Genomic DNA, 20,404 nt, shown 5'->3' on the forward strand with positions numbered 1-20,404 from the left:
CTGGTTCTATCTTTCATTTGAATCTTATTAAAACATTTTGAATTATAATATGTTGTATTTGATTTTGTTCAGAGTTACTTTCACGTGTTTAGAAAATTTGCTTTGCTCAATTGACCAAACCCCATCATTCTTTTACTAGTCCGACATTAGTTCTGGAATGTGTGGCTAGCTTTCAGGATTCTTACTGTTACAATATGTGTTGTTATGGTAGTTTCAGAGTGGAAAAAGTAAGTGGATCAGTTTACCCCACAGCTGGAGTAAAGTGAGCCACATGACAACTTTTTTTAAAACAATCATATTTTCACTGCCCTTTGTCTTGAAAAAATTCTGCTAATGCCCATTTCTAGGAAACGTCCTGAATTAATGGGAAATGTGTAAATTTGAGTGATAAATCATTTTAGCTTGCTTAGAGGGGAGCAAATGTAAAAAGTGGCTCAGATTACCCCGTTCTCCCCTATATATACTATATATATATATATATATATATATATATATATATATATATATATATATATATACTCAATACTTTCATGAGCTGTATGCCAAAATCATCAGTATTAAAACAACAAAAGACCTGAAATATTTCAGTTGGTGTGCAATTAATCTAAAAAATATGAAAGTTCAATTATTATAATTACATTATGGAAAATAATCAACTTTATCACAAAATGCTAATTATATGAGAAGGACCTGTATATATATATACACTCAACAAAAATATAAACGCAACGCTTTTGTTTTTGCTCCCATTTTTCAGGAGATGGACTTAAAGATCTAAAATTCATTCCAGATACACAATATTACCATTTCTCTCAAACATTGTTCACAAATGTGTCTAAATGTGTGATAGTGAGCACTTCTGCTTTGCTGAGATAATCCATCCCACCTCACAGGTGTGCCACATCAAGATGCTGATCTGACATCATGATTAGTGCACAGGTGTGCCTTAGACTGTCCACAATAAAAGGCCACTCTGAAATGTGCATTTTTTTGCTTTATTGGGGGTCTGGGGACTCAGAACCAGTCAGTATCTGGTGTGACCACCATTTGCCTCATGCAGTGCAACACATCTTCGCATAGAGTTTATCAGATTGTCAATTGTGGCCTGTGGAATGTTGGTCCACTCCTCTTCAATGGCTGTGCGAAGTTGCTGGATATTAGTGGGAAGTGGTGCACGCTGTCGTATACGCCGATCAAGCACATCCCAAACATGCTCAATGGGTGACATGTCCGGTGAGTATGCTGGCCATGCAAGAACTGGGACATTTTCAGCTTCCAAGAATGGTGTACAGATCCTTGCAACATGGGGCCGTGCATTATCTTGCTGAAACGTGAGGTGATGTTCATGGATGTATGGCACAACAATGGGCCTCAGGATCTCATCACGGTATCTCTGTGCATTCAAAATGCCATCAATAAAATGCACCTGTGTTCTTCGTCCATAACAGATGCCTGCCCATACCATAACCCCACCACCACCATGGGCCACTCGATCCACAACATTGACATCAGCAAAGCGCTCACCCACACAACGCCACACATGCTGTCTGCCATCTGCCCTGAACAATGTAAACCGAGATTCATCCGTGAAGAGAACACCTCTCCAACGTGCCAGACGCCATCGAATGTGAGCATTTGCCCACTCAAGTCTGTTACGGTGACGAGCTGGAGTCAGGTCAAGACCCCGATGAGGACGACGAGCATGCAGTTGAGCTTCCCTGAGACAGTTTCTGACAGTTTGTGCAGAAATTGTTTGGTTATGCAAACCAATTGGTTCAGCAGCTGTCTCAGTGGCTGGTCTCAAACGATCTTGGAGGTGAACCTGCTGGATGTGGAGGTCCTGGGCTGGTGTGGTTACACGTGGTCTGCGGTTGTGAGGCCGGTTGGATGTACTGCCATATTCTCTGAAACGCCTTTGGAGACGGCTTATGGTGGAGAAATAAACATTCAATGCACGAGCAACAGATCTGGTTGACATTCCTGCTGTCAGCATGCCAATTGCACGCTCCCTCAATGCTTGTGGCATCTGTGGCATTTTGCTGTGAGACAAAACTGCACATTTCAGGGTGGCCTTTTATTGTGGACAGTCTAAGGCACACCTGTGCACTAATCATGATGTCAGATCAGCATCTTGATGTGGCACACCTGTGAGGTGGGATGGATTATCTCAGCAAAGCAGAAGTTCACTATCACACATTTAGACAGATTTGTGAACAATGTTTGAGATAAATGGTAATATTGTGTATCTGGAATGAATTTTAGATCTTTAAGTCCATCTCCTGAAAAAATGGGAGCAAAAACAAAAGTGTTGCGTTTATATTTTTGTTGAGTGTATATATATATACAGGTCCTTCTCATATAATTAGCATTTTGTGATAAAGTTGATTATTTTCCATAATGTAATTATAATAATTGAACTTTCATATTTTTTAGATTAATTGCACACCAACTGAAATATTTCAGGTCTTTTGTTGTTTTAATACTGATGATTTTGGCATACAGCTCATGAAAACCCCAAAGTCCTATCTCAACAAATTAGCATATCATGAAAAGGTACTCTAAACGAGCTCTTAACCTAATCATCTGAATCAACTAATTAACTCTAAACACCTGCAAAAGATTCCTGAGGCTTTTAAAAACTCCCAGCCTGGTTCATTACTCAAAATCGCAATCATGGGTAAGACTGCCGACCTGACCGCTGTCCAGAAGGCCATCATTGACACCCTCAAGCAAGAGGGTAAGACACAGAAAGAAATTTCTGAGCGAATAGGCTGTTCCCAGAGTGCTGTATCAAGGCACCTCAGTGGGAAGTCTGTGGGAAGGAAAAAGTGTGGCAGAAAACGCTGCACAACCAGAAGAGGTGACCGGACCCTGAGGAGGATTGTGGAGAAGGGCCGATTCCAGACCTTGGGGGACCTGCGGAAGCAGTGGACTGAGTCTGGAGTAGAAACATCCAGAGCCACCGTGCACAGGCGTGTGCAGGAAATGGGTTACAGGTGCCGCATTCCCCAGGTCAAGCCACTTTTCAACCAGAAACAGCGGCAGAAGCGCCTGACCTGGGCTACAGAGAAGCAGCACTGGACTGTTGCTCAGTGGTCCAAAGTACTTTTTTCGGATGAAAGCAAATTTTGCATGTCATTCGGAAATCAAGGTGCCAGAGTCTGGAGGAAGACTGGGGAGAAGGAAATGCCAAAATGTCTGAAGTCCAGTGTCAAGTACCCACAGTTAGTGATGGTCTGGGGTGCCATGTCAGCTGCTGGTGTTGGTCCACTGTGTTTTATCAAAGGCAGGGTCAATGCAGCTAGCTATCATGCTTCCATCTGCTGAAAAGCTTTATGGAGATGAAGATTTCATTTTTCAACAAGACCTGGCACCTGCTCACAGTGCCAAAACCACTGGTAAATGGTTTACTGACCATGGTATTACTGTGCTCAATTGGCCTGCCAACTCTCCTGACCTGAACCCCATAGAGAATCTGTGGGATATTGTGAAGAGGAAGTTGAGAGACACCAGACCCAACACTGTGGATGAGCTTAAGACCGCTATCGAAGCATCCTGGGCCTCAATAACACCTCAGCAGTGCCACAGGCTGATTGCCTCCATGCCACGCCGCATTGAAGCAGTCATTTCTGCGAAAGGATTCCCGACCAAGTATTGAGTGCATAACTGAACATAATTATTTGAAGGTTGACTTTTTTGTATTAAAAACACTTTTCTTTTATTGGTCGGATGAAATATGCAAATTTTTTGAGATAGGGATTTTTGGTTTTCTTTACTTTTTTGCCAAAATCATCAATATTAAAACAATAAAAGGCTTGAACTACTTCAGTTGTGTGTAATGAATCTAAAATATATGTAAGTCTAATGTTCATCAGTACATTACAGAAAATATTGAACTTTATCACAATATGCTAATTATATGAGAAGGACCTGTATATATATATATATATATATATATATATATATATATATATATATATATATATATATATATATATATATATATATATATATATATATATGTGTGTGTGTGTTCAATTGCTCTATATTTATACAGTGATCACTTATATAGTGTGCGCGCTTCATACACAGGTCTCTCAGTCACCCACTCTGCATGTAATCGGCAGATAAACTTTTCTTGTATCCCACAACCTGATATCCAATCAGAAGAGAGAATGCTACAAACAGGCACATGTTAGTGTAGTGTAGTATAGTGTTGTGTAGTACAGCACTGTATGCCTCCAAAGGTAGTGAAATCTATAACGTGAAATGATGTAACAATCTATACGATCAACACGATCACATAGTAAAAGTAAAATCTTGGTAAAGAAAATCACATAAATAACATTATCCCTCACACTTTGTCATGTTGCAAAAGCATAAGCAGAAAAAAACCAAACCATAAGAAAGAAAGAAAAAAGTTTCTGGTGCATACAGATTTTCTTATTCCAGTCCTCAGCTCTAATAGAGATTCCATTTATTATGACTACAAAACACATAACATGTTAATTGATTGGTATTCACTCAAAGCCCCATCATTCTGGCATTCCATTTTATCCTCTGTCTCTCTTGATGACTCCCTTCTACTGCTGTGTAGGCGTCTCGTCTGCATCCCACTGTCTGATTTGAATGACTCTCCAACACTCTGTATTCATCTCTTCACCCCTTTGGTGCAGTTTACTTTGTGTGTGTGTGATTCCAAGTGTGTGTGTGTGTGTTTGCAAGGCAAATAGATCAAAATAACCAGAGAGAGAAAGACAGATTTCAATTTACAGCGTAGAGGTGTAAGGGGAGGAAGCTTTGCCTCAAGAAGGATGTGTGACATACAGTATACTGTTAGACATATATGAATAGATAAATATGCTCTCTCTCTCTCACACAAACACACACACACACACACACACACATTTGCGCAAACACACACACACATACACACACACACACACACATTCACACACACAGAACAACAGACAGATAGAGACACACACCCACTCACACTCTGTGTGCAGACTCAGCACTCTGAACCCAGGGAGTGTTTTGTAAAAGCTTTTATGAAGAACCTTAATGCCTCTCAAAGCTTCAATGAATGTTATGTTATTTCCAAGGCAAAACATTTTGCCTTTGGAGGCCAGTATTATGCCGCTTTTCCACCGCACATGTAGCTCTACTCGACCCAGCTCAACTCGGTTTTGGTAGCAGCACGAGTCGTTTTCCACTGCAAATAGTACCTCCTCAACGTGGGCGGGGTCGTCATACAAAGGGGCAGAAAGCCGACTCCGCAGCCAAGTAGCAAAGCAGAAATTATGAGCAGTTGTTGTGCTATTAACTGAACCAACCGCCAAAAATACCGATGGAAAATGTTTAAGTAGATTTAGATTTGAATGTGCATGTTTACCTGGTACGGTGAGCCCCCTTTGTTTAAATGTATTTTGTTTAATATAAGTTTTACAGAGTCTAGGCTGTGAATTAAAACCAGATTTCTTCTCAGTGCACTCACAGTACGAAAAGGAAGCAGATTTGAGGAGATGTTAACAGCATTTTTTTCTTAGATAATTGTTGCCATTTTTCGACCTTATTAGACATATTTGGGCTGAAAGAGGTGAAATGGAGCAAAGAGGGGAGGATATGCAGAGAACAGACCACGGGTCAGTTTCGAACCGGGTCAGCTGTTTGACTGATTTGAACAAAAGTGATTTTGTCATTATACATTCTCCAGAATCGCTTACCCTACCTATCACTGGAAGTCTATTCAGCAAAGCAATACTGTGGATGGCATAACTCGCCACTGTGGACTCAAGGCTGCATCCCATTTTTTGCATCTCATTTCTTTGCATTGCAACCCTGACTGAATGTTTTAAACTCCTTTAATTATGTACCTAACTAAACAATGCTAGTTTTGCTGACTTTCAGTTTAAGTTTGGCTATTTCAGCAGCTTAATGTATTCAGGCCAAACCCCCTACCTGGACACCTTAGCGAGGATTAAAAAAAAAGCAATTTGCTCGTAAAACGACAATAGCCTGGATGATTTGCTCCTTATTTCTCATTATCCAAACCAAAATAGGCTATTGTATTGTGCTTGGCTGGGGCTGATCAGGGTCGCAATGTAGAATGGGTTTACAAGAGATCATGATGAATACATAAATTAATAAGAATGGGGGAACAATTAGACTAAAAAGATGCCAACTCAGGTCAGTAACACCTGGTCAGAAAAGATTGATAAATAAAACAACAATGTATTCAAATGACGATTATGTCTACTATAATTAATGTTGGCATCAATATTATCTTTATATTAGGAGATATTATTTTTGTCAGCAGGGGATACAATAGGGGCTAAATATGCATATAATATACTGTACATGTATGTGCCTACAGTGTCAAGGCTGTAGAGCTGCTTTGATAGGCGATGTATAAATTAAAGGATTAATCATCCTAAAAAAAGCAAGTATACAGCCATGTTAATGGCTCTGTGAGGCTGTACTTAGGGACAGAGGCCTTGAGTTGAAAGGCAATGTCCCCATGATAAAACAGCTCACAATGGTAATATGTAGATGCTATTTAGCAGGTTCAGAAGGTACTGACAACATGGTAAGCACAAGTGCATCCATAGTGGTGGAATCATTTAAGTTTGACAGGAATTTGATCATAAACCAAGATTGTGTAGAAATTAAAATGATTTGGCCTGACAATAGACTTGAATACATCTACCAAATGTTCATGACAATCCATCTGATAGTTACTGAGTTATTTCACTTGAAGTCACAAATGTCAGCGTCATGATCGCTGATGATTTTGCACACACTGACAGTTTATGAGATATGTCACTGAATGTGAACCTGAGGTGTCCGACTAGAGAGAAAACCAGGAACCCACTCAAGTCATTAGGTTTCTTCTTCTAAGAACCATGACAGTACAATTAGTCTGATTGTTTTTATGACATCAGTCTTAACCAAAGTGCAACGACAACTTAACATTGCAATCCTAGACCCATCTCACTATGGTTACATTCTCATTTGCACAGATATGACATATTCACAGGTCTCTTCCATAACCATAATACATTGAAAGTCAACAGATCTCACACACATTTAAATGGATAAGTGAAAATATATAATATGATATAATATTACATTTTATTATGTTATATCATATGCATTCTTTAAATAACGCCTTGGTTTAGATAATAGACATTTCGGTGATCAGTTACTGTGATGGACAAGAATATTAGCAAAGGTCTTAGTTGCATTTGGATCTCAAGTAAGTTTGACTTCTGGCCCCTACAGGCATTGATAATAATGAAAAAACACACATACATATTTATATCAAAGATGAATTAAGATGATAAGCGCTAGTCCACCCTTTTCTCTTCCAACCCACGCTGCTCCAACAGTGCCGGGGAGTGCACTCATGCCTAATGAACTGAGACAGGGGGACAGATAACTGTGACCAGTCCAGTAAAGGCAGTGGGCATACACAGAGAAAGGCTTTAGCCTTCTGGCTATGTTACAAATACAGGGAGCACCGGAGGCGCCCTGCAGTCCCATCCCTGCTTCACTCTCCCTAGTTGGCATAAACATCTAATAGGGCCTAAAAGCCTCAGATAAGAGCAACACATGCTGGGTAAGTGGTTGAAAATGGGACATGGAAAAGGTTTTAAGGGAAATTCCAAGAACAAAGCACACAGCGTCGGTTATAATGAGATATGTGTCCGTGTGTGATGGATTATGTATGTCTCTCTATGGGTGTCTCTGGGTGGATGGGTTTGCCTGCATGTGTGCATAGTATGCAGTGCATACATGTTTGGATAGGAGTCATTATATGTATACATTCAGGTTTGTGTCTACGTATGTTTGAGTATGTGTGTGTGTGTGTGTTTGTTTGCTTACATGCATGCCTGTGTACATTGTAAGAGTGTGTTTTTTTCCATGTCCCCAAATGTGTGTGTGTGTGTGTGTGTGTGTGTGTGTGTGTGTGTGTTACTAAGTCAATATATGTGTGTGTCTCTGCTGTGTACAGTGCATGTTGAATGTAAAAAAAGCCTTCATGCAGGTTTCTGTTAAATGTGATGCCGACAGTACATGCATGGAAATATATATTATTTTATCTTTTATTATTGTTCTAATTATCTTTATGTATTCATTTGGTATGCCAATGAAAAATGTCTTCATTTCCAACTGAAGTCTATTATTTGTGTGTGTCAAGTGTGTGTGTGTGTGTGTCACACTGTCAGGGCAAGCACATATCATGGCTTATTCTTATGGGAGAAAGAGAAGCTGTTTCCTTGGGGTCAGTGAGCAGCCGTCACTTCACATGAAAGCAGCCAGGAGGGAGGGAAGTAGGAGGACGGAGGGATGGAGGGACAGAACACAGAGGACAAAGCAGGGTCAGGAATGGGGGAGAGAGAGAAAGCTTCTTCCAGTCACTCAGTACTCAACTTAGTCGATCTACAGTTATGACTTGACTATGCCATTTAATTGGACTACTCTCCTTGTCCCAGAAAACAAGCTAGTTATTGACTTAAGTATGTCCAACGCTGCTACGATAGGTGGCAATATGCCTCCTTTCAGCAGCTTTCATATTGGAAGAAAGATGGAAAAGTGGGGGATGTCAGAGTGAAGGAAAGAAAGAGAGGATATTTACCAGGGTGGAAACAGGGAGAAGAACGAGGCAAAACAGTGTGGGTTTGTTACATAAAGCTGGGATCAGACACAGGTCAGCACCTCAGACCAAAGCCAATAGACGTGAGGCCAGGAGTTCAGGAGGACAGACCAAACAATAGATATAAAACAAGACAACAGGCGAGGAGCACTGCTGTCCCATTCACCATTATCTAGGAGTACACAAACTCACATCCTGCCTTCTCCCACGAGGACATTCTCTTCACCAGAATGCCATAAAACTAAGCTGAGAAAAAATGGAGTTGATCGAAGTCTGTTTATTGGAAAAAGCATTTCCCCTTTAGCTGTCAGTAAATACTTCCTCCCCTCTGACAGAGCAGCTGTCTCTGTATTTATGGCTTTTAATAGGAAGAGTGTGATCTTCATATTGACCAGCCTGCTCTGATACCTAATGGGCCCCTTAAATCCCAGGGAAACGCACTGTATTCTGGGGTGAGTTACAGGCAAATTAACATGGAGAGCCAGGCCGGCAGGGATGCTCCTGTCGGAAGGGGAGGAAAACAATCGTTGATTGATAGTCGGACATTTAGGATGAGTAGGGCTGGGGGTGAGAGGGTGGGGAGAATAAACGATTTTCATCAGTCGCACAGAGAGAATGAGATGGTATTGGAGAGGGAAGGCAGGATCCAACGCTTTCCACTTCCATTATAAGACTCATGAAATACTTTTAATGACCAAATATCGGGCTCTTTCAACATGGTATATAATATAAACAATCATTATGGTGTCACACTTTGGCTGGCACGCATGCACGCACACACACACACACACACACACACACACACACACACACACACACACTTTTGGTGCAGTAAGATTGTATAGAGCATTTGTGTACATCTGGGAATTTGAGTGGTTGTCAGCAGATTTGCTGAAGATATCTCGCTACCTAAACGTACGCTTAACAAAGAACTGCACTGTCATAGTGAGACAGAGTTTTAGCAGCACTAGTATTTACCACAGAAGCAGAATTTCACTCTGTTTTACATATACAGTGACTGACCATGTCATGACTCACTACATGGCAGCCTCTCCTTCTCCTCTGTGTGTTGTTTGTTTTCCCTTGTCTGTCTGTTCCTCTTGTTCTCCCTCCTTGTGTGTGTTGGCATGTGGGCGTGGCTGCACTCCTGGGCAGACTGCTCCAGGTGAGGATTGTTGGCTGATTAGACCCTCTCTACATAAGCCTCCAGTCATTCGGCGCCAGATTGTACTACCTACTAGAGCGATAATATTCCCGAGATCGAGATTCTTTGTTTGTTGTTTTCTTTTCACGTCTCCAGTTAGAGCTCGTTGTTTACTCTGCTCTCTTCTCCTTCCGTACTAGTTACCTCTGCCGTTCACCCGTCCTACTTGCCTGCCTGCAGTTTCCGGACCCTCACCAGCCCACGCTCGCTACACCACTCTGCCGTCCAGAGTTCCTGCCTGTCTGTTGCGGATCCCCAGGATTAAATAAACATTGTTCAAAACTGACTAACCTGAGTTAGCGTTCTGCTTTTTGGTCCAATCCCCAAGTTACCACAACAGACCAAGCCTAATTCCAGTAATTTCTATCAGGACTATGATAATATCCTGAACACAAGGAGAAGCCAATCTGATATTTACAAAACAATTGTGTCAGTGTATCTGTCAATAATTGGCCGCACTGTCTGTGGCCCTCAAACCCAACTGTTCCTCCTGAAGACTACGTTTTTTAAAACGGCTCACAAATGAATACGTTCATTTTTTCATATGATAAATGACTTCCTAAAACAAAACTAAAAACTTGAACCTTTTAGCTAGCACTACTACGCTGAGCTATAAATGCAGGTTTGGCAGTTTGATCCCCAGCTTCTCCAGTCCACAGTCCAGTTAACCTTCAACTCCAATATATTATTGTTGGGGATTTGCAAACGAAAGGCATTTTTTTTTCTGTGGATTATTATGTATTTATTTATCAGCTTGCTCATAACATGCTAAGAGCATTAGTGACAAATGTAGATCACTTGTTCCAAGAGCCTGAGGTTATTTCTTCAAACTACTTGTTTTTCCAACCAGCAGTCAAAAACTGAAAGCATATTCACTCAATAATAATATAAAACTTATCAAAAGAAGCCAATCCTGACATGAGAGGAATAATGCCTGCAGCTACCGTATGAAGTGGAGAAAAGAGTTGTTGTCTGGTACCATTTCCCTCTGCAGGGAAATACATATTTGGTGCTTTAGTGAGTGTTTATGGCAGAGCAACTCCAAATCCAAATTGCAAGTGGGACATTTAACTTTGTCTTTACATGGCACATTAATGCACGGGTAGTGTGTCTGAGAAAACAAAGATGAAATAAAAAGTGTAACCTTTAGTAACAGATGATAGGCAGAAATTTGGTCAATACGACTAAATGCAAACAGGAGCAGGAACAATTTAAATGGCAAAACAAACCTTGTGCTCATCAACTGATAGCTAAAGGAATCCAGTTATAAGCCGGAGGTCTTCTCTGCTGCTCGATAAAATGACAGGCGCTATCAGCTGACAGTGAATGTCATTGCCGGCGAACAGAGGAAATTGTGCCTTGAAGTTTTCAGTAATTGAATTTGTAAAAGTCATCATATCCTACCTTATAATACGATATGCAGATTCTGAGGGGGTTGCAATTTAGAAAAGGGTCAAAACAACATGAAATTTCCACCGCCGCCCCCTCCCACACACACACACACACACACACACACACACACACACACACACACACACACACACACACACACACACCATTAAAGCAGTTATCTATTTCACATTGCGGCTCTTCCGTCAGAGATAGTTTGAGATGTGTGAATATAAACCACCAATGACCTGTGCTCCAAAGACAATATGGAAATACTCCTCACACTTTGGCTGATTATTCAAACATCTCAATGACATGACCTGTCAGGATTTAAATATCCGTGAAAAAAAGCGTCTTGCATAAAAAAAGAAGGCTGGTGAGAATATTTGACACACTGAAGGATGGACAACTATACCACATGGACTATGTATAGCATATTACCATAGATTTGTAAGACCCTCCGAGGCACGCTTGAGGATTTACCCTTACACAGTGTAGGTAAATATAGTAAGGAGAGAAGACAGCAAGGCAGTGTGGAAATAATAATGTGTGTTTAGATATTTCAGGATGTGTGCTAATTCTAAATCTAAATAAAAAGTGCCCCTGAGCAGCCTCAAGATTTATCTCAGAACATTTTAAGTAGCAAGGTGAAAATAAGTCATAGCGTAGTAGTAGATAGATAGAGAGTACAGAAGTGTGAACAAACACAAAGGCAGGTGATAATATATTGTATTCCACACAACAGTAGGTGCATGTGTGTGTTTGTGAGTTGTGTATGTAATAGAAGAATATGGGGGGGGGGAATATAGAGGGTAAATAGAGGAAAGTGGGTCAGGACAACTGGGTTAGGCTAGAGTTTCATTTTTAGATGTTTTCTTTGCTATATGTTCTAATATTTAATCCTTGTATCCATCTATTTTTGTTTTGAGTCTCTCTTCTATCTCACAGGTTGCAGGTCAGGTCTACTCTACAAACAGCCCAGGCGTGGGACAGTTGATTTTGCTCGACCGGACCAGAATTGATGATTCTCATATCCTCTTATAGTGAGCATTGTAACAGATGAAAATATTGTGTAGTCTGACCCCTGTATTAGGATAAACTATTTTATTAGAAAAGGGGAAGGAGCAGCAATCAGGCGCTCTCTCACCATGCTATCCAGAACCGGTCAAGTCCATAAGCCACTCAGCCACCAGGAAGTTCTGCATAGTTCTTAATTGTATGTCAGTGTATGGAATGCACATCAATATTTCAGGAATTAATTAATTAGTTACATGTTTAGTCAACTTAATTATTGGTAACAAGAGGAAAAGGACAGGTTATTTAGAAATCCAAGATGTCTGACCTTTTTGGCTGTCAATCACAAAGTTTCCCTCCTCGTTTCCTGTTGTTATCTTGTACGTGATCCCGTCCCCATCAGGGTCCTTTGCCAGCACTGTGGCCACCAGCGTGTTGGGTCCCGCGTCTTCTGATACGAACGTCCGATATCTGATCAAACACACGCAAACACACAATCAACAACAGGCCAACACATCTCTAAAGAATGTAAAGGGGGAATAAAGACATGTTTAACAAATGGAAAAATGCTGAAATTACTCCATAAATACTGAAAAAATATTTATATTAACTGTGTGTCACAGAAGTGACAGTAATGTGCAGATTAGAATCAAACTTTAAAGCAACATTAGGGTGACAGGCATTAAGATCAACTGGATGAATCACACTCCATGCGCCATGATCAACACAAAATAATTCAAAATTCCAGCTATATTCATGTGAGTGAGGAATTTTTTAGTCTGACAACAGGTACAAAAAATGGAAGTCATGACTTTGTTAAGTCTTCAAAGCAGTGCCTGGACCAATGCAACCATAGATAAATTCATCAGATGTGTGCAACTGCCGCCCAAAGAGGCCAAACTGTGACTAGCCCATGAGGTCATTTTAAGATTATCAGCTGTGGTCTGAGGCACACAGTACTGACATACATTGAGAACTGGTTTACAATGTAGTGACCAAACTACATGTACCAGATATAGGGTTCAATGTCTCATGTTTAAAGGTATGATCTGTGATGTATAAAAGCAGCATTTTTGTCCATCTCTATCCCTCCCATGGACACTATGGTGGCCTTCAAGGACAAAAAGCTACTTTCTAAAGATACCATCATCCAATACTGCCTTAAGTCTTTCCACAATATCAAGTGATGAGGTGAAGATTGAGTATTGAGTATTGAGTTATATTCTATGGTACTTCTTCTACTTCTTCCAACAGGTGAATTTACGGCGGACATCCCGCGATATTTAACACTGAAGATCAGTTTTTTTCTGTTTTGTGCTACTGCAGAAACGTGGCGATACTCACCGCTGCTCTGTAGATTATAAAACGCTCATTCTATGGTTTTTTCAAGCAATCATACACTTAAGTAAGACATACTTATGAAATACCATATTCTATTTCTACAAAGTCTGTTCGGAAAAACCTTAATTCTTTTTACAAACTGGAACTTTAAATCTGAAAAGCACATTTTATCAACAAATCGTTGCCAGTTTCCTGTTACACATGTTAGTTACTTACTCTCAGCATGATGAGACCAAGGTGTCCAGACCAAATAAGTTTATATTTAGATATACACTCAACAAAAATATAAATGCAACACTTTTGTTTTTGCTCCCATTTTTCATGAGATGGACTTAAAGATCTAAAATTCATTCCAGATACACAATTGTACCATTTCTCTCAAACATTGTTCACAAATCTGTCTAAATGTGTGATAGTGAGCACTTCTGCTTTGCTGAGATAATCCATCCCATCTCACAGGTGTGCCACATCAAGATGCTGATCTGACATCATGATTAGTGCACAGGTGTGCCTTAGACTGTCCACAATAAAAGGCCACTCTGAAATGTGCATTGTTTTGCTTTATTGGGGGTCTGGGGACTCAGAACCAGTCAGTATCTGGTGTGACCACCATTTGCCTCATGCAGTACAACACATCTTCTTCGCATAGAGTTTATCAGATTGTCAATTGTGGCCTGTGGAATGTTGGTCCACTCCTCTTCAATGGCTGTGCGAAGTTGCTGGACACGGCTTATGGTGGAGAAATGAACATTCAATGCACGAGCAACAGATCTGGTTGACATTCCTGCTGTCAGCATGCCAATTGCACGCTCCCTCAATGCTAGTGGCATCTGTGGCATTTTGCTGTGAGACAAAACTGCACATTTCAGGGTGGCCTTTTATTGTGGACAGTCTAAGGCACACCTGTGCACTAATCATGATGTCAGATCAGCATCTTGATGTGGCACACCTGTGAGGTGGGATGGATTATCTCAGCAAAGCAGAAGTGCTCACTATCACACATTTAGACAGATTTGTGAACAATGTTTGAGAGAAATGGTACAATTGTGTATCTGGAATGAATTTTAGATCTTTAAGTCCATCTCATGAAAAATGGGAGCAAAAAAAAAGTGTTGCGTTTATATTTTTGTTGAGTGTATATCTGGTAGTTTCCACAGCTCATATGAACAGACAGTGCGGGAAGAAACAAAGTGTTTTCCACCACAGACTTCTGACCACCCACACCGTCCTCTATCACACCTATAATTATAGAGGACATGCAATCTAACCACTTTCACAGTGACAGAGTGAGAACATGTTGCAGTGATGGTGCTGAAAACTCACTAAAACTCACAGTAAAACAAGCCATAGTAAGCAGGTTTACTTCTCAACACACCAGTAATGTCCTTGGATGTGTTGGCCACTAGGTCTGCATGGCTACCCTGGATCAAACTCAGAATGGATGAACCCTACTGAAAGGTGAAGGCTGTGTAGTCTATGTCATTAGCTGGATTCTAGATCAGTGTACAAGGGACAATGGAAAGAGTGCATCGTTGACAGCAGCTTAGACAGCAATGATTGAACAATTCAAAGCTTTAAAGCATTTACATGATGCTTTCCAAAGCGATGTACCACAGAGGCAACAGTACAGTAAGCTCATCTTAACACTTCAAACAGGAGCAGCTCACCAGAAGGTCAGAGACATGGCTCTCCTGCCATCCATTCATTATTATAAACCGTCATACATTCAAGCTAACACACAGTACATCTCCTGTCAGCCCCCACATACAAAACTAAGCTCATAATCTACTCTGAGATTGTCTTTGTATCTTGGATGAGCCCTTTGAACTTCAGCTTTCACAGTATTTCGGCCTCCCACATATGTTTCAAAGTAACTGATGTACCTGAAAGCAAAACTATCTTGAAAGGCTGACCTTTATACCTCGTTGACCTGAAGTCAACACTTGACATTCATTCTTAAGATACGTTGGAGTTGCAATCATCACATAATACAACATGTACCTCTCTGGATCACTATTGAATCATCGATACGTAACATGACAATAGGATGAAAGATATTGAAACTAATATGCGATTGAAAATTAAATAACAATTATACAGTATGTTCACACTTACAATATTCCAAAATTTGTCCAGTCATTTAAGAGCATTTGAGCGATGACTATAGGTCTATATGTTACACTCCAAAATGAAATCAAACAACAGACTAGAATATGAGCAAATAAAAAGCTACTGTGACTTTTTTCCGTATACAGTTTCCCTTTTAGTTTAAAAAGATACCATGAGGGAATAGAGCAGATAACACCTCCAAGAAAATAGGGGTTTTCTTTTCATTTGAATGTCTTGCTTTTGCCTCTTTTACTATAGATTGCATAGTTGTTTTCATTCATTTTAGCAGAGGCATGAAAAATACCAAGGTAGTGAAATGGAAAAATGCCATTTAAACTACCTCCCATCAAGTTGTCCTTTCAAAATAATGTTGTTGGGGTTACTCGGGATTGTACCGCCAACAGTGTTCAGTAGACACAGTCTGCTGGGAAAGTGTTTCAAATGACAGATAGACTTGTACTGTGGGAGGAAGTGGAAAAAAAACATAATTTGGATGGACTGACCCTAGTAGACATGTTTCACTCTAGACGAAAGCTTAATAAACACACAGACCCATGAACCCACCACCAGTGTGTGTATGTGTGCCTTCCTGCATATAGAGCTAAAAACTGAGACTGAAAAAAGATTCACTCTTTCTCCTGTCATGCCTCATTGCCTGCCCACCAGTGTGTGCACATACAAATAGCAGGTGTAGCTATACTCTGCCAGCCTTATGTGAAGGTATATCCGTCTGTCACCCTAGCGACAAGGCCTTTTCATTCTTCACTGAATACCAGATAGTACTCTCATTAGGAGTTAAACACTGTGATCATGTTCTGTCACCACTGTCTTTCTGCCTCAACAACTGTTTGACTAGTTCTGCCTGGGAAGAACAGTGATGTGCCACCAGTTGGCTCCATGTGTAGAGCGTTGTAGAGTTATTTCAGCTCACACTCTGCAAGTTGCACACTTCCCTTCAAATCAATACGCAAGTCAGGCAAGAAGGGGAGGTGCTGTGTTTCTTTGTTATGTACTTTCTCTTAGGGTACAGAGGGCACATTGATCAAGCACGTCCACTTGTGGTCCACGGAAGCTATTTGAAACATCATTAGATAATTGCTTGTATTTATCTCACCTGAAGGCCAGGGAGAACTAAGACCTCCATGTGCACTTATGCCGTCGGTAATGATGGCAAAATTACACATGCTGTCTGTGCAGTCCAATTTCTGACTGGCAGAAATCTGGCTGGATAGAACCCACTAATATACTGCACACCCAGACTGACTACTGAAGGGATATGAACATTGATCGGAAGTATGTAGGCGGGGCGGTGCCAGTCTAGGTCTGCATGGCTACCCTGAATCAAACTCAGAATGGATGAACCCTCATGAAATGTGAAGGGTGAGCAGTCATTTAGCTGGAGTCTAGATCAGTGTACAAGGGACAATGGAAAGAGTGCATCGTTGACGGCATGAATGATTTTACAATTATGTTTGAAGCTTTAAAGCATTTACATGATGCTTTCCAAAGCGATGTACCACAGAGGCAACAGTACAATACGCTCATCTTAACACTTCAAACAGGAGCAGCTCACCAGAAGGTCAGAGACATGGCTCTCCTGCCATCCATTCATTATTATGAACTGTCATACATTCAAGCTAACATACAGTACATCTCCTGTCAGCCCCCACATACAAAACTAAGCTCAGCATCTTACTCTGAGATTGTCTTTGTATCTTGGATGAGCCCTTTGAACTTCAGCTTTCACAGTATTTCGGCCTCCAACATATTACTGTATGTCTCCAGGCCACTGATGTGCCTGAAAGCAAAACTATCTTGAAAGACTGGCCTTTACACCTCGTTGACCTGAAGTTCAAACTTGACATTCATGCTTAGGATACGTTGGAATTGCAATCATCACGTAATACAACAAGTTCCTCTCTGGATCACTATTGATACATCGACACGTACCTTGACAATGGGATGAAAGATATTGGAACTGATATGCGATTACAAATGATTAAACACTTATACAGTATGTTCACAATGACAATATTCCAAAATTAGTTCAATCATTTAAGAGGATTTGAACCATGACTATATGTCACACTCCAAAATTAAATCAAACAACAGACTAGAATGTGAGTAAATAAAAAGCTGTTGTGGCTTTCCCCCTGTGCAGTTTCCCTTTTTATTAGCAGACGCTAAAATGAACTAAAACAATTACTGCACTACTGTGCTTTCCCTTCCTTGTATGGAGCCATGCAAATAGCGTGTTGTTAGTTGCTGATGTTTATGGATATTTCTCTGAGACTTTTGTCGGCATGAAAAATACCAAGGTAGTGAAATGGAAAAATGTCATTTAAAATACCTCCCATCATGTTGTCCTTTCAAAATAATGTTGTTGGGGTTACTCAGAATTATACCGCCAACAGTGTTCAGTAGGACACAGTCTGCTGGGAAAGTGTTTCAAATGACAAATAGACTTCTACTGTGGGAGGAAGTGGAAAAAACGTAAAACGTCCAATTTGTATGGACTGACCCTTTACATACATTATAGTAGAAATGTTTTACTCTAGACCAGAGGTGTCCAAACTTTTTTCACTGAGGGCCACATACAGAACAATCTATGGAGGGCCGGGCCACTTTGCAAAAATAACACATTTATCAGGACATGTAGGTGCTCTGATGTTTAGTTTCATAGTGTCTTCGTTAATTGTAATCCTTCTTCACGGCAACACTTTCCTTGCAAATTAAACAGACACAATTCCCCTCAGAGCCGGCCCAAGCCTTCATGGGGCCCTGAGCAGAATTTGATTAGGGGGGCCCCTCTCCAATGTTAGCGCTGCCCAAATCATTGACTATTGTTAAATGCCATTCAGACACCCAGTGTTTTCTGCTATTGCCTCCAATGTCCAGCTGGGTGAAAATAGTAGCCAGCCGAGATCCCGAGCCTCCTAAGGGAGTCTGGGGGTAGGCCCCCCCGGGAGATTTGTTTAACTTTTTAAACTGAAATGCATGAATCTGGTAGCCTGGAAATCCATACCCTGATATCTTGAACGATAGAGGGTCTGGCCACGATCAATAGTAATTTCCAACTCAAGGGGCGGCTCCTACTCGTGCATTTCAAATGCCACTGCACGCAGTTGGATAGCACTACAACCAATCAGAGCGATGCGTTTAGCGAACAGCTGTTAAACTGTTAAATTAAACGTTTGCGTTGTCGGTCGGCAAAACAGAACATTCCACTTACTTGCTAATGAAAGATTTGAGTGCCGTCTTCCAAATCGTTAAGGGTCGAGGCCAAAGCAGTCTCAAACTCACACAACATATCCGCAGCCATCTTTGATGTTTACTATCACGGCTTCGACGTCGCATGCACGTCACTGTCGTCATCCGGTTACGTCCTCCCCAGAGTACCATATAAAGGGCTCTGGCGCGCCCATATTAGATAGAACCAATTGAAACGTGAGACCCAGATTTCTGGTCTTCTTGATAAAGCTTTAACGGAGCGTGGCTAGACCAACAGGCACAGCAAATTTAATTTGCCAGCGCCTAGTGGCAGGTCTGGGAATGCCAGGCTATGAATCTGGTGCACATTGAGAGGAAAATTAAGAGGCTTAATCTGAAGAATTTTGTATGAAAAAATTATTTGGAGACACTGTGTCAGATGAATTAGAAGCTATTGAAGAAGGACACATGGATTTTCCATAATAATATTAATTTAAAATGAAATATTATGCAGGGTCCTCTGGTGCTCTTTTTCTTTCATAGGACACATGTCTCTGTAATATAATGAATGCATTTAAGTTATTTAAAAATTAAAAGGGCCATATTACATAATATTTTTTAAATGTGATGCGGGCCAATCAATCAGTTTTGACACCCCTGCACTAGTGGGTTAACTAAGAACACACTTTAAAAATAAAAAAAAAAATAAAAAAAAATACATACATACATACATACATACATACAGACATACATACATACATACATACATACATACATACATACATACATACATACATACATACATACATACATACATACATACATACATACATACATACATACATACATACATACATACATAAATACATAAATAAATTAAAAATTAAAAAGGGCCATATTACATTAGATTTTTTTAAATCGGCCACGGGTCAATAAAAAGCGGACAGCGGGCTTGGAAACCCCTGCTCTAGACGGAAGCTTAGTAAACACACAGACCCATGAACCCACCACCATTTTGTTTGTGCGTGTGTGTGTGCGTGCGTGTGTATGTGTGCCTTCTTGCATATTGAGCTAAAAACTGAGACTAAAAAAAGATTCACTCTTTCTCCTGTCATGCCTCATTGCCTGCCCACCAGTGTGTGCACATACAAATAGCAGGTGTAGCTATACTCTGCCAGCCTGATGTGAAGGTATATCCGTCTGTCACCCTAGCGACAAGGCCTTTTAATTTTTCACTGAAAACCAGATAGTACTCTCATTAGGAGTTAAACACTGTGATCATGTTCTGTCACCAGTGTCTTTCTGCCTCAGCAACTGTTTGACTAGTTCTGCCTGGGAAGATCTGTGATGTGCCACCAGTTGGCTCCGTGTGTAGAGCGTTGTAGAGTTATTTCAGCTCACACTCTGCAAGCCGCACACTTCCCTTCAAATCAATACGCAAGTCAGGCAAGAAGGGGAGGTGCTGTGTTTCTTTGTTA

The 20,404-nt window shown here is 40.7% G+C and overlaps 1 protein-coding gene across 1 annotated transcript in view; it reads right to left on the minus strand.

Annotated features, from left to right (window-relative positions):
- Positions 1–20,404, minus strand: part of LOC307255394 (neural-cadherin-like) — a gene marked incomplete at both ends in the record, with an annotated part of 245,454 nt that overhangs the window by 106,535 nt on the left and 118,515 nt on the right. The window contains one exon of the mRNA XM_080034077.1: positions 12,595–12,737. Within this exon, the coding sequence (XP_079890203.1) occupies positions 12,595–12,737 (143 nt within the window). The remainder of the gene's footprint in view (positions 1–12,594; positions 12,738–20,404) is intronic.

Source organism: Ammodytes marinus, assembly GCF_949987685.1.
Source record: "Ammodytes marinus genome assembly, chromosome: 1".
In the NCBI taxonomy this organism is placed as follows: Eukaryota; Metazoa; Chordata; class Actinopteri; order Uranoscopiformes; family Ammodytidae; genus Ammodytes; species Ammodytes marinus.